This window comes from Penicillium griseofulvum (assembly GCF_001561935.1).
Source record: "Penicillium griseofulvum strain PG3 chromosome Unknown contig_79, whole genome shotgun sequence".
Lineage (NCBI taxonomy): Eukaryota > Fungi > Ascomycota > Eurotiomycetes > Eurotiales > Aspergillaceae > Penicillium > Penicillium griseofulvum.
This window is the reverse complement of record NW_024467420.1, coordinates 3,126,036-3,141,460: the sequence shown is the minus strand read 5'-3', so window position 1 is coordinate 3,141,460 and position 15,425 is coordinate 3,126,036. Positions and strand designations below refer to the sequence as shown.

The 15,425-nt window shown below is 47.2% G+C and overlaps 3 protein-coding genes across 3 annotated transcripts; all 3 read left to right on the top strand.

The window, feature by feature from the left end:
* Nucleotides 1-180: 180 nt before the first annotated feature.
* Nucleotides 181-2,708, top strand: PGRI_010200 (uncharacterized protein; the record flags this gene model as incomplete). Its single annotated transcript, XM_040788733.1, has 3 exons — nucleotides 181-275; nucleotides 350-423; nucleotides 571-2,708. The coding sequence occupies 3 exons, from the start codon at nucleotides 181-183 to the stop codon at nucleotides 2,706-2,708; spliced, it is 2,307 nt and encodes a 768-aa protein (XP_040652505.1).
* A 2,050-nt stretch (nucleotides 2,709-4,758) lies between these two features.
* PGRI_010190 (uncharacterized protein) lies at nucleotides 4,759-6,161 on the top strand (the record flags this gene model as incomplete). The annotated part of the gene is made up of 4 exons (XM_040788732.1): nucleotides 4,759-4,773; nucleotides 4,885-4,941; nucleotides 5,034-5,280; nucleotides 5,350-6,161. 4 exons carry the CDS (start codon nucleotides 4,759-4,761, stop codon nucleotides 6,159-6,161), a joined length of 1,131 nt encoding a protein of 376 aa, XP_040652504.1.
* A 3,808-nt stretch (nucleotides 6,162-9,969) lies between these two features.
* Nucleotides 9,970-14,328, top strand: PGRI_010180 (putative SNF2 family helicase; the record flags this gene model as incomplete). The annotated part of the gene is made up of 11 exons (XM_040788731.1): nucleotides 9,970-10,553; nucleotides 10,603-11,338; nucleotides 11,393-11,413; nucleotides 11,463-11,547; nucleotides 11,724-11,856; nucleotides 11,907-12,068; nucleotides 12,287-12,374; nucleotides 12,432-12,630; nucleotides 12,691-13,709; nucleotides 13,763-13,939; nucleotides 13,996-14,328. The coding sequence occupies 11 exons, from the start codon at nucleotides 9,970-9,972 to the stop codon at nucleotides 14,326-14,328; spliced, it is 3,537 nt and encodes a 1,178-aa protein (XP_040652503.1).
* Between the last annotated feature and the right edge of the window lie 1,097 nt (nucleotides 14,329-15,425).

Genomic DNA, 15,425 nt, shown 5'->3' with positions numbered 1-15,425 from the left:
CAACCTCTTTCCAATAATCGCCCACCGCTGCCTGCTTCCTATTCACCATATTTTGCTTGAAACCTTCCTTTCATATACCTTATCTGATTCCATCATCTGGTTTTATTACTCCTTCAACCAATGAACCCATCATCACCTTGAAGAAGACCACACACACACAACTTCACAGACCGAGCCGCTATGGCGCGACGGTACGAGATCGATGAGCTGATATGGCTCCGCGGCTCGCCCCTCGTCGCAAAGCCTCCTGGCCTACCCCCAATTGAAGAATGGATGTATGTTGGTTCCGATGCTTGCAATTCTTCGGCTGTCCCGCACTGTCAAGGTCAAGACTGACCGCAATCTCTAGGCCTCAACCTGACCCAACAACCGCACAACGAAAAACCCATGGCACCCGTGATGCTAACAATCCGACTGAGACTGGTACGGGTAGAAGACCTAGCTTCTTTGAAGCCAAACATATCTCTCGGGGATCTAATTCTGGTATTATTATCTCCCTTTCCGTCGATCATCAAGTATCCTGATCGATCTGCAGTAGAGGCACTGACTAATTTGGATTCCTTTTTTTAGAGGACATTGTACTCGGCCCCCCGAAAACCGCCTTCGCTTCCTCTCGCATTGGCGGCAAAGGCTCGTTCGATCTGACAGACCGACCAGCAGCGCAGCCAAATAATTCGGATGAAACAAAGAATGACCGATTCAACTTTAGAGACAGATTTCTGAAGGACCGTGATGCTACGGATAAAGAGTTGGAACGACGGGAGATCAAGCCTGCTCCACTGAGTGCCCGGCGTGGTGAGAGAGAAGACTGGAATTCCGGACGCCCACGTCGTACATTCGGCCCGGATGAACAGGAGCGCAAGCCCAGACGAAATGGCGAGTTCGACAGATGGGAAAACAAAGAAGGGCCCCGCGATCCCAATTCTGAACGGGTTCCCCGTGACAAAGATGGCCGATTCCCCACTCGGAAAGAAGGACAGCCCCCACGATCCAAATATGAAGGAAGCTGGTTCCGTGACGAACAGGCCCAAGAGGGCGCGAGCGCGGGCGCGGGCGCTGATGCGGATGACGATAAACCACCGTTGCGCAATCGAGAATGGCGCCAAAACCAGACCCGACAAGGCACCGAGCGTGAGTGGAACCGCGGCGCCAAATTTGAACAAGAACCTGAATGGCTGGATGCCAATGACCGAGACGAACCCCGCCGAGCACACACCCAGGAGGACTTTGAGCGTTGGAAAGAGCGCATGAAGGCTGGATCTGGGCCATCCGCACAACCCCCGGCACATGCGGAGGAGAAGAGAGAAGCACACGTTGAAGAGCAAAAGCCGGAGACCCGCCGTACTGATGGTGAGATCTTCAGCAATTCCGGTGCTCAGTTCATGTCCGATGAATCAATGGAGCGATTCTTCGGGCTCCTGGGTGACTCGAAGGCTCAGCCTCAGACCCCAGAAGTCAGTACTCCTGTCGCTACCGACCCAGTTGCCAAAAAGGAACCCTCCCCCTTTCCCGGAAAGCCTGGAAAATCATCTCGTTTTGCAGGTCTCTTTAGCCCGATGCCAGAGAGTCCTGCCAGAGAGCCTGAGCCGATGCCTTATATCAATGGCCCGCCCAACCCTCAGCATTATCAGCAGCCCCAGCCGGCACCTGAGAGTATGCCTTTCCCATCCCACAATGCGGACCAGGAAGGCTTCCAGCGCATTCTACAGATGCTTGGTGGACAACGTTCGGAGAATGCTACGCCTCACGAGATGGGTATGCCCCAGCAGCAACGGACAATGTCCATGATGCACGCTGAGCAGCAACATTCCGCCCTATCTTTGGCATCTCCTACTAGGGAACACCCTCACCGATCCGACTACATGGGCTCTGGCCCCGAGAATCCCATGGCCCAAGTTGGCCCCAAGGATCCCCAGGCACTGGAGAGGGCCCACTTGCTTCGTTTGATGCAACAAGTCCGAGTCGGACCGCCGTCTGCGGGTCATCCATCGCAGCAGCCTCCCAACCCGGGTATTGCCCCTCCTCCAGGTCTGATGCCAGAAGGCATGCCACGTCCTCCACCAGGGCTTTCTACCCAAAAGACACCGACTTTCCTCGATGACCCGGCAATTGCAAATATGCAACGACCAGATAGCGAGCACCTCCGCCGGCGACCTGCAAATGGCCCGCCTATGGGATTCTTTGACGACATGCCGTTCCCTCAGGGCAATCAAGGCCCCATGACTCCAGGCGGTCCTATTACTCCGGGTGGCTCACGGCCTCCCCAGGGCGCGAACCAGCCGCCCATGCCGCTCCAGCGACCCCCAGGTCTTGAGCATCTGCCACCCCCTGGATGGACAGGACAGCCTGTCCCACAACAGGGAAATGCACCAAGCCCTATGGGCCCGCCTCCTGGTATATCCACTCCGGGCCGCGGCATGAACCCTAACTTCCCGCCTGGCATGCTTCCTATGCCTGGCAACCCGCCTCCAATGAATGAGCGTCAAGGCTTCCCTCGTGGCCTGCCTCCAGGCATGATGCCACCTCCGGGTTATATGAATGGCCCTCCCCCAGGCTTCCCTCCCATGCCGCCAAATCCTGAGGCCATGATGGGACTTGGTCCCGGCCCCTTCGGACCTGGCAACTCTGGCCCACAGGGTCCTCCCCCATCGTCTAGACACCTTCTAGAGATGTTCGGCCAATCCAACGGTCCCGGCCAGTTCAGATAAACGGAAAATACCAGAAAAGGATTTCTATCGCCTCGCTTATTTACGCACCATTTACCACTGCCTAATGACCATTTATGATTATTTACGCTAGTTTGGTGAAGCCGATGTACAGGGGCTTATGATCTTCGTTTTTCATTTTCCCTCCACGCCAGATCGCATGACACTTTCGCACTGCCTCTTGAGAGAACAAAATACCCATTTTCTTTTTTCCTTTTTTTTCTTTTCTGAAATGTATTTGCCCATGATTTTTCGGCAAAATGATGCCCGTGTTCAATAACTGCCCTTACTCCGCGTTTGAGCCTTTGCTGAGTTGGCTTTGGCTTCTCTGGTGTGATATTGCTGCATCTATTACCGGGCCTTTTCTTTCCCTCTCCTATTCATATTTTTTCCTGGTGTTGAAATCTCTCAAGGGGTGGTGTGTTCGTGTTGTGTCCTCTGGTGCTGGATCTGATGAGTATAGTCATGACGACTACAACTTGGGGTTGATATGTGCCGACAAGGTGGATTGATGGTCTTCAACTATGACTTTAATGGGTCTCTGTTCTTCGCGCTGGTTGCCGGTAGATCCATACTTTGTTTCCATAGCTGACCTGCCTCAAATCTATCCACTTCGGGACTGTGATTCTTGTAAAATGTTTCATATTAACTGTATTAAGGGCCGCTAGGTAATACTCCCTTTCCTGCAGTAATTCATTTATCTGTTACAGTTCCAGTCAGCTAGTTATATTAGCGTACAGTCTTGTTACTTGTTTGCATCGGATGTCTTTGCTGTCTTAGGCTGCTTAGACTATGAAGAGCCATACAGTGGAATTTGGGTAGAAGCACTGCGAACTGCATTTGAGGCATTATTTCTTCAAAGATATAGTACATTTCCCGGTATGTCTCGGCAACTGGCATAATACTCTATGTGGATAAGGAAGGGTCGTCCCCCTTCCACCCTATCAACATAATTAAAGTACAATACTACAGATCATGTTTTTTCGAGCATTTAAAAACTGCATTTTAATCGTTATGGTCTAATGCGTACGAATCAATCAGCTTCAACCAATTTATCTCGACTTTCAGGTGAGAAAACAGGATGATAAACTGGCCTTTTGCGGGGATATGCAGTTTGTTCATCGCCCATCACTCTACCAATATGCCTCCATTTTTATGTGAAAAAAACTGAAGTACTCAGAATTAAGTGCTATTTAACCTTAGTAATTTCATATTTTATTAGATATAAATAAGTGGTAATGGTGGTTTTACACGGGCTGGTTAATTACTGCGACCAGCGGGGGGAAGACAAAGTAGTTAGTTTAGCGGGGAGTGCAAAATAAACTGTGTAGTTCTTCCCATATTCAACAGCATCTATGTAGTAACATCCCTAACCAAGCCTTTATTTCTTTTTACATTACTAGCCTTCTAAGTGTAACACTAATATTCCAATGCCCTACTGAGCCTGAATTTGTACCGATTGGGCTTGATAACGTGATCTCACGTGACGAACCTTGCCCCCATCGATCTATAAAAAAAAAACTAAATATACAACGACTACCTTCCCAGGCCATATAATGATAAAAGGAACATAAACTAATGTTTATTATTTAACTTCCTTGCCATACTGAGTTTACGGTAGCCTGAAATGAGCTGTAAATTCCAAGTTCATGGGGTGGGCAAACACCGCCCAGAACGTTGGCATCGTCGACTAAGCGCAGGAAATGCGTCGACGAGGTCGTCGACGATGTCATCGACGACTAAGCGTGAGAAAATTAGATTTAGAGCTTTTTAGAGATGTAATCCAATTTGTGACTCGATCCTATCCCTCCCTTGTCGTCATCTGACAGAGCGCCGACAATACCTCTACAAGGGTTAGGCCATCGAGTATCGAGGACAGATAAAGGTACGACTTCAATTCTCATACTGTAGTTCAAACAGTCACACCCATTACCCTGTTGGCGCTCTTTTAACTCCTGTTTGGTCCCATGCTAACATCCTCGAGACACAGCCAGGTGCTTGAGCCAACCGGTCACATCCAATACTCAATCCTTTGAATCAAAGATACTACAAGATGTGTTTCTCCAAGGTATGATTTGCTAATATTTATAAGTTAGGCAGACTTCTTATCTAGAGAGATCTGCAATAGAAAAACTTGCAATGTTGAAGGGCATTGAATGCTAATTGAATGGCTGAATAGACTTCCGACTCGGAGCCTGCAGATGTGGAGGTCAATATTGAAGTGGACGACGACGGGGTAAGTACATGTCTCGTGGTTTCCCCCGTTTGCGCGCGCGCGTGATTTATTTATCTCGCACCAAGCTAACACTCGACGCTCTCTTCACCTAGCTCGCTCACGTCAGGACCAATCCTGCACTCCCCTTCGTCCTACCCTCCATTGAAAGCGATTTTGATGACGATCCTATCGTAACCCATCCTACCGGGACAAAGCGCAGGCGTAGCTCTGTGTCAACAACACCGGAGAAGCGTCAATCTATTGAGAGACCTTCGCCTCTACCTTGGTACAAAGACCCTGCTCATTGCAACTCAGCTGACCGCACCCCTAACGCAATTGATGAGACTATCCTAACTCACGGTATGTCTCTTCCTTTTATACCATTTGTTTCTTCTCAAATTATTGGACTAACAACTCATCCAAATATAGTTTCACCAGAGCCCGAAAACCCTGAGGATTTCATCCAATTTGCTCGGGATCGTCGCGCTCGCGCCGTGGCTCGCGAAACCGGTACCATGGATTTTAATGAGCTGCCTGATATCACTCCCAGTGACATCCCCAACACCCGCGTTTGGGAGTCGCACCGTCCATCCAACTGGGACTTCACCATCTACGAAGACCCACCCGATCAGCCCTCACCTCACCCCAGTCCGGTCCACCAAGGCTTCGACTCCGACGAAGAGGATAAAGAAAACATTTTCGTCACTCAGTCTGACATTTCTAGCTCGGATGATGAAGGACAGACTCGACCCAACCTCGCTTGGGATGAGGCTTCCACCGGTCCTCGCGATGCCTTTGGTCTCCCACTCAACCGCGAAATGTCTGATTTCGTCCAGCCTCGTGACACCCCACGCCCCCAGCGCCACATGCGCCGCGGTCGAGAGGTCCTGCGGACTATCTGGGTTGACGTCGCACAAACCACTCAGGAAGAGGAGAATGCCTTGCGTGATGGAAATCTGACCGATACCCAGATTCGGGAGATCCAGGACATTGAAGCAAGTTACCAACGAGGACAGATTAGCAGATTCCGATCTAACCGTCGCCAGGCCTTGCGTGACGATGCTAACGTTCAGGCTCCTACCAACTTCAACACTGATATTCGCCGTGTCCTTCGCTTCCAGCGACACGAGGGTCGTGATACTACCCCCGAGGACAACCCTGTCCGTCCTGAGACTCCCCAGGTCCCTCTCGAGGAAGACGAGGAGCTTCAGCAGGAGGATGAGGAGGACCTGTACCAGTAATCTGGGGACATATGGCTTCTGCGCTGAGGTCGTTCGCGATCTGACATGGTGGTGCATCGCACGATGTTGATTCTATCCAGCGGTGATCTTCATTCTATTTGACACAATCTGCTTTCAGATTTGTGCTCTTTTTCATTTGTCTTACGATTCACGGCGTGTATGATGAACTTATTGATAGCCGATGAATCATGATTTACAAACAAACGATCCATGTGTAAACATTGTAAAACGAAGCATAGACATAGCTTTAACCATAGAAACAGGCCTTAGCATTAAGATTCACACTCACCAAGTCTGAAAATTTGTATATTTCCCTTCCTCTTATCCCTCCCATTCCGAGACTACAGCGTTTTCTAAGTGATCTCCATCTACCAGAAGTTCTATGCAGATAATTCAGTAAAAGCTAGCGTCACTTCTCCTACGTCAAATGAGTGTATACTACCAATCACCTAAACAGCGCAACCACCGTGAAAGCAAATGTCCCTCGCCGCTGAAACTAGCCACTGCTCAAACCCATCGTTCTGTATGTCCTCCCTGTTATTCTCTGTCCCCTAGTTGCCTCTCTTCTGCTTCTTCGCCTGCCAGGTAGCCTCCTAATCTTCTGAAGCATCCACCTGCTTCCTCTTTTCCGGGACCAGGGTTTCCCCGGACAAGATCCAGGGCTTGCTAAGTCAAATGTGGCGCAGAAATTGGCCAGCGCTCTGGGATATTTTCGTTCCATCCCATTCAGTCACTACGACATGGTCTAAAGGAGAGCGACAACCACCGGTTGCAGGAACTCATGTGGAATTTCTCGCGGTACTTCGGTGTGCTGAGCACAGTCCGAGATGAAATTTTAGCTCAACATCGAAATACACTATACTCCACCCTTAAGGCAAGAAGGCTCTTGAAAGTGACGCCAAAGCGTATTCGGCGATCGCATCTTCTACTACAATCTGCAGAAAAAGGGCTTGCCCAGGCGCGGGTCCGAGCGTTCCGGCTGGACTTTTACGACCTACATTTCCGTCTACGTTTGGCTCATGGAGCCCAATCTCATTACTTAGACCGGGCCGAGATACAAGCGCTAGAGGAAGAGAGCGCACGCCGAGAAGAGACCAGAGAGGGCTATGAAGCTGAACGCTCCGAACCGACTCCCCCGGAAATCAAGGAGAAGGAAGCCCGGGAAATGACAGGAATGATGTCTACGCGACAAGTCTTTGTCCATCAAAAAATACATCGATGAAGGATCGGGCGCATACAATGACTTCCAACGGAAAGCTGTTACCAAACAACTAGCGTCCCGTCCACTCACAGCTCTTGAGGACTCGGAGTGAGTGGTGGAAGAGGTGCCAACAGACAAATGAAGCAGAGAAGGATATGAGGCCCTCGTCGTGTAATTCTCGCGGCAAGTTAGGCCATTACAATACAGGGATCCTTAAAATTCGAATGCGGTAGTAATACCATTGAACCCGAAACAACGCATGTACTACCGTTGTTTCTATCAAAACGGCATAAAAACTGTATCAATACCGTAGTAAGGACTTCAATGGCCGTCTCGACGTCTTTATTGCAAATGCTGGTGTTCCCTGGACCCAGGGCCCCATGATTGATGGTTGCCTCGGCCACTACCGCGACGTCGTCGCCATTGATTTCGACAGTACTTTCTATTGTGCCAAGGCTGCTGCTGAGCACTAGCGCTACCAGAAAGAGGAAGGCACTGAGGCCAACGGTAACAAGCTTACCAACTTCACATATGGAAGTTTCGTTGCTACTTCCTCTATAAGCAGTCACATTGTCAACTTTCCCCCGATACAGGCCGCCTACAACGCCGCTAAGATCGCCGTCATTCATCTTTGTGAGTTATCAATCAGACTCAGTCAACTCCCTCGCATGATTCACCCGTTCTTAGGTAAATCCCTTTCTGTCGAATGGGTCCGCTTCGCTCGCGCCAGCACGATATCACCCGGCTATTTTGAGTTATATTATATGATTAGTATTAGGTACCTAGGTACCTAATCGGGTGGACGGGACCTTCTGGTCCCACTTCAAGAGTCTATATCTCAGCGAGACAGAAAATAGAATTATCATTAATCGAATTCCATTAGTTTATTTAGCAGGTAATTCAGCAGGTAGCTTAGCGGGCATTTTAGCAGGTTGTTTAACTAGGTTTAGGACAGCTAGCAGCATAGCTCACGATTAGATTGAATAATTTAGACCTAGCTATTTGATTACCTACTTTAGCCCTACCCGAAATGGGAGATCGCCCATCTGCTTACTTGTTTGTGATAGAGTCTAACGACAAGATGCCTGGCTCATCCCATGTTAAGACCTTCCGGGGTCTCTAGAATATATGGGAAGATTCCGCAGATTTTATAGATGATATTGAGATCATCGTCGAGCGGGACTTCTCTCAGGAGGAGTCTACGTTAAAGGCGGCCTTGAAATCGGCGTCTAGCGATGAAATCCCTATAAAGGTTTAAACATGGCATAAACCAATTAACTATATAATCAAAGCGGAAGGACATTAGAACCAACATTCTTCCAAAAAGACCACCATGACCATGTCAACCCAGATGGTTTCCGCACTTCCAGTATATTCCGAGATCTGGCTTTGCCAGTTTTTATGGTTTATCCATTACAATCTCTAATACCAAGGCCGAAATGGCCGAACTCAATAAGAAAAAGGAACGGGACTACCGGATGCTGTTCCGCCAGAAAGTGGCTGATTGGGCGGAGGTATGGTATAACCGACAGTCTCGAAGTGTTCGGCAAGACTAGGGCAAGCTGAAATCGAGCTACCTGTAACGGATAAAGGTCCGTACAATGGGGGCACAGATCCTTAACATATACCTAGGTATATAGACTTCGGCAGAACCCATTTTGGGTCAGAGCCTCCGACCTAAAACCTAATGGGTTAAATCTAATAACCTAATAATAACCTATCAAAACCTATTTAAACCTATTTAAATCTATCTAAATCTATTATATAGGTCTTTTTTTGACGATTGATGATATAATGCTTATCCGTGGATGCTTTCGCTTCCACTTCCAGTTTTGCTTCTTGCTTTCTTGCTTTCTCTCTCTTTCTTCTCTGTCTTTGATATTTGAGTTGAATGCACTCTTTCATTTGCTTTTGCTTTGAGAGATCTGGCAACCGTAACAAGTATAACAGCATTGATATATTTAATATCTTATTCGATATGTGTTTCGGTATATCTTCCAACTTCTTCAATCTCTTACTGGATATCTTTTTCGATGTTTTCGACTCCTTGAGTTCTTTCTCGGTGTCTTTCATGATATCCTCGTTGACTGTAAATCGTCTCTCCTTCGCATCCCCCGTATATTGGTCGAACACCTCATTTTGTTGTTGCTAATGCTAAATCAGTCTTCCTTTAATTGCTTCTTCTACCTCCTTAAGTTCTCTCAAATTCGGAGCTCTATCTTCTATCATACTATATATACATCTTTCAACTTATTCTCTACAACCTCAACTTATATTTTTCTTTCTATTAGCCTCGCCATATAATCGTTGTTGTTCCCTCCCATTCTTTACACCATACATATATCTTCTCTCCTATATCACACTATATATCCTTCATCACTTCTCTTTCGTATCCTCCATCGTTACACTATCCTCTACGATCTAGTCTTCAATACCTCATCACCTAAGGTGACGGCTATAAACAGCGCTTGTTCCCTCCAAGCCCTACATCCACCATATCTCCTCCTTCAGTCCCGCGTCACTGCACTACTCTCTACAGCGCAACCCAACCGTTTTTGTTCTTCATTGGCCTTAGCCTATTTCCTCCTTATTCCTGACACCACCAAAATGCAATCCTCTGAAAAGGGAAGAGAATCCCAGCAGAAAAGGGTTCCTGAAACTGCTCGATCCCAGTTCAACCTGAGCGATGGTCACCTCACTTTCGGGCCGGCTGAGGGGACTCAGTACATACCACGACCCACATTTTTCCCAGCATCACAGAGCTCGGGTAATGAACAATCGACTTCTACTGGATCGAACCATCCACGGATCAAGAAAGAGTTTCCGGATGAAAATGGCCAGGAGGTCAAAACCTGGGACAGGTTTAGGTCATTGACGATAAAACAAGATCCCGACATCAAACATGAACCAGATATCAAAATCGAACCGGAAGACTTCAAAAACGATCAGCAAGTCCAAGGCCGCCTGATTATTGACCTCACCGAAGAAGACAGCTTGTCAGCCCAAAGACGTCCAATGCCACGAATTGAATTATTGATAGCTGTTTACCAGCATCAAAAGGCCCTGAAAAAGGCGGCTGAGACAGTCGAACAACCAGTCGATAGTTTGTTCGTACAAGATGATGATTCCGCACCCTCGACCACCTTCAATACCAGCGACCTCCTCGAGCCAGGTGATGATGATGCTTCTGGGTAAGTGTGTTAAGAAAGACTCATGAATAGAGTGATCTAACAGACCTAGATTCAATGAATACGAAAAGCAATTTCGAAGCCTGCAATCCCCCACCATGGAACAGCAGATTGAATTCGAAAAGCGGAGAGGGGAAGAGCTTGAACGAAGGAGAAAGATCAAGCTTGATAAGCTTGTTGATCTGACTGTCCAAGCAGAATTTGAAGAGGGAGCAGAGAGCGAAAATATGCCTTCTGGTTTGGAAGAACAACCTCAACCCGGGGAGTCCCAACTTAACGAGCCTCGGCCCTCAGAGGAAACACTGGCAGACTTGAAAATCGCTGCTTCAACCAAACCACCTGGTACCCGATTGTCAAAAGCACGAATTAAAAAGGCCAAAGAGATTGGCCTTGCTCAGTTGCTTTCGAAGGAACGGGCTCAAAATCGCGCTAAGATCAATGAAATCCAGCCTGGTACGGAGCAAGCATCTGGAAAAAGGAAGCAGAAACAACGTCAACGTCCACCTACATTGCTGTCAAAGGAAGAGATCCGAAGTATCTTCAAGAACGATGGTAGTCGCGAAAAGGGACGTGATCCGTTACCTCCTGGCTTTGTCTCTACTGAGAAGAACAAGCAAAAGGCTTTTAGAGAGATGATTGCCAATATCCCAGTTGCAGAAAGGGCTGGAGCACGTGAAGATATCTCCATTCTGAATGAAGCGACCCAGACGTTTAACCCATCGGCAAGGTCAGACGGACAAGGCAAATGGAAGGTCAGAGGGCTGCGAACAAGCCTCATGGTGAATCAGGTCTGTCTCCCCCTCCACATTTACATTTACCAAATGTACTGACATTCAGAACAGATATTGGCTGCCTCCTGGATGGTGAGTTATGATTCCATCTTTCGAACCTCACATTTACTGATCAACATAGTGCAAGAGGGAAACCTCGTTGAGCAAGCCCAATGGCGGCTTACTCTGTGATGTTATGGGCTTTGGCAAAACCCTATCGGCACTAGGTAAGAATTATACAACTGAGAGACCGTGTCACCAGAGTATTAAATATTTCTAGCATGTATTGTGAACAGAAGGGTGCCAACTGAGCCAGAAGGTCCAACTCTGATTGTTGCGCCGAGAATTTTGATATCGACCTGGTATGGCCCTTCTTTCAGACTTTTTAAATAATCTCTAAAAGCCAAATTCCACAGGATGTCGCAAATTCAGCAACATTGTGAGCAAGAGGCCGTCGGGAGGGCCATTGTGCATTGCTCTGGTTCACGCGCGGAAACCAATGACCTCGAACGCTATCTCAAAGATCAAGGCATTGTGTAAGCATTCCTTACACGTGGTACTCTATATCTTTACTAATGATTACTAGGTTAACAACTTACCAGGAGATATGTTCCTCCTACCCTGAGCTGAAGGTGCCCCCTGAACTCTGGACTGATGAAGACGTCGCAGAGTGGTGGGAGAAGGTATATGATGAAAAGGCAGGTGTCTTTCATCGAATCAACTGGCACAGAATTATTCTCGATGGCAAGTAAATCATGATATTGGAGATAATGAGACTACAAAGCTAAGTAACATTACCGCCACAGAAGGACACCTTATCAGGAACAGAATGACCAGAACGTCGATTGCAGTTCGTGCTTTAAGTGGGAATTACAAATGGGTCTTGACTGGGACACCTTTGCACAAGTGACTACAAGCCTTGTCTATGAACTATACAGAGGAATTAAAGCTGACTTTTGAATATAGCGCTGTTGATGAACTTTACGCGCTATTTTCGTTCGTTGAGGTGCCGAACAGCCACCCCTACCAAGTTTTCATGCACAACTTCTGGGACGTAAGTCTTGGTTTTGCTCAGCAAATGTGCACATTTAACAATCCTTTGCCAATCTAGGGGAGTGCTAAAACTAAAGACCGCTTGATCAACATGCTTCGCGCCATTATTCACCGTAAAACCCATGAAAGCCGCCATATGGGACGACCCCTAATCGAGCTCAAACGACTCGACCTGAAGGAGGTCAAGGTTGAGTTCTACCCCGTCGAAAAACAGATATACGCTGCAATCGCGGAGAGTTTTATCAGGAAAGTCAATGGTGAGCTTGACAGCCTTCCGAAGTAATGATCAATCGAATTCGCTACTAAAAAGGTTATAGCTACTCAAATGAGCAAGCAGAGCAAATGCATTTTGACAATGATCCTCAAGTTGCAGATGTTTGCCAGTCATCCACTTACCGCGGAAGATTACCTCAAGCGAGTGTGCAATTTCAACAGCCCACTGGATACACAACTAAAGGGCTGGGTGAAAGACGAAATAAGTCCAGGAATACCATCCCCGTCAGGCAAGATTGCCAGATGTTGTCTTGCAGGCATGTATCAAACCAGTATGCCTATGGTTCCTCTGAGCTCTCGGACAGAAAACGAAAGACTTCGACCGCTGCCGGACGGCAATCTTGCAAAGCTTGTTGAAGCGTTCAAAGAAAAGAACAAGAATCTTTTTGAGAAAAAATCTTTCTACGAGCTTGATCATCGGACCTGGTTCTGTCCTGGCTGTGACGGCATCCCAACAAGGGCTATTATCACAGACTGCAACCACCTTTATTGCGAGGAATGTTTTGACTCACTCCCCGACGAAGAAGGGAATACAGATGGTGTCGATAGAGAGTGCCGCAGCTGCGGCACTTCGATTAGAAACGCTGCATTCTACGGAATTTACGATGACTTTCACACACCTCAACTGGAAGATACTGAGTCTTCCTCTCTTGGGCCGGCGGGCCAGCAAAAGCGACCAGCCAGGTCAGAGGCAGGAACGTCAAACGAAGCGCGAACTAAGAAACGCCGGAAGGGTACACACGCTCGTCAAACTTTCTCGGAATGGTTACTGGCCGAAGATAACCTGATCGCCGGCGATGGCGAACATGAGAGCGAAGACCAAATGGAAAATGAATCCGGTAATGACACTGGTCTTCCCTCTGAGGAAGTCGAACAGAGACAAGATTGGATAGCGGCATTTGGGGAATCCATGCCGGGCGCCAAATTTGATGCAATTGCAGCTCAAGTCAAAGAGTGGTCCGAAAAAGACAGCACGGCCAAAATCGTGATTTTCACACAGTATATCAACAGTACCAGGCTTTTACGGTGCTTATGTAAAGTGCATGACTGGAAATACTCCGAAGTAAGTGTTTTGGAAATCATAAAAAGAGCGCATATCTAACAGTGCTTCACCAGATCACGGGCCGAATGGCCAATAGGTCACGAGAAATCAATCTGGACAAATTCCGCAAGGATGATGAGACCAAGATTATGATTGCTTCGATTAAAACCGGTGGTCTAGGTCTTGATTTCTCTGTGGCAAACAAGTGTATCCTGGTTGATCTATGGTGGAATGAGGCTGTCCAAGATCAGGTAAGTGGAGGCACGTGAAGCATTGTGGCCCTAGTGTTCTAATCGTGCAAATATAGGCATTTTTCCGTCTTTGGCGACTTGGCCAGCAGCGAGATGTCGAATGCATTATGCTCACGGTCGAAGGTTCCATTGATGACTGGATGGATCGGACCCAGAAACGGAAAGCCAAAGAGATTAGCGAGGTCCTGAGTCAGCGTGTGCTCATGGATCGAAGCACGCTCAAAGAACTACTGGAAATGTTCGGTGAAGTTACCGATGACCCAAAGGAGGGATTTAGGGTCCATTTAGCGTCCAAAACTGCGTCCAATTCCACCACCGAAGTCACGCCCGAAGTCGTTCCCAGAAGAAGAAAAGGCACTCGACCTGCACCTCCCAAGAAACGGAGTTAGCTTACTGGTGCTCCACAGAAAAAGCATGGGGAGATACACACACCAAGAATCAAGCGAAAGAAAAGACGACCAGTCTCAGGGAATACAAAACACCAAAAAAAGAATGAAACCCCAAAACTCGTCAAAAAAAGGAAAGATAGCATGGACCATGGCATTGTGCGTCGTAGGATAGACTTCAGAGCAGCTCTTAGTTGCTCGAATGGGCGTTTATCTCTAGTGCAGAGGAACTTTCTAAGACACTCGTTGTATTTACATAGGAACGACGCCGATTTTTTGCCGGTCAACAAGGATGCCAATATCATAGACCTAATCAGCTTACACCACGACGTTACGTAAAGGTAATTTGGTTGAAAATGGCTCCATGGTGACGCTTAATGGCTATGTAAGAGTATAATTACACTTAGACAGAATGTAATTCTTACTGATAGTATGAGAGTACACCAAACCTATAAGATCCCTCTAAGATGATTAAAGTGGCCCTGTCAAACTCCTACACTCACAACACATCTAAAATGACATTTAAAAAGACATCTAAAAAGACACCTTAAAAGAAACCCCAAAAGACATCTCAAAGGACAATCGAGGAACGTTAGAAAGACACCACAGTGGAACCCTAATTAGAATGTGTCTTATATCATCTTAAACCAACGTTATATTCAGACTATCCAAGTCCTATATCGCTGAGTATAGAGAATTAATCTTTGGGAACTTTTTATCAAGACGATGTAACAATTGAAACATAGAAATATTTCCAAGGCAGAGATGAATGCCAATGGGAGCAGTGGCCGCTATCTGTGGATAAACATCTAGTTACTAGATAGAAGCATGAAAGAAAGAAAACTCATCCATATAATTGGCAACCCTAACCAAAGTGGGCGGGCGAATATAATACATCATGCAGTAAATATTCAAAATCAAGAATCGTCAAGCATGGTCAAGATTTCCAATTTCATGGGCAAAATCCTCGCAACATAACATCATCGACATGAAGCGTGAACAAGCACCATCGATTGATTACTTTAAAGATTATAGAAAGAAAAGCGAAAGGCCGGGGCGTGTAAGCTCCAGACCAATCTTAGATGGACAAAAAAGAAAAA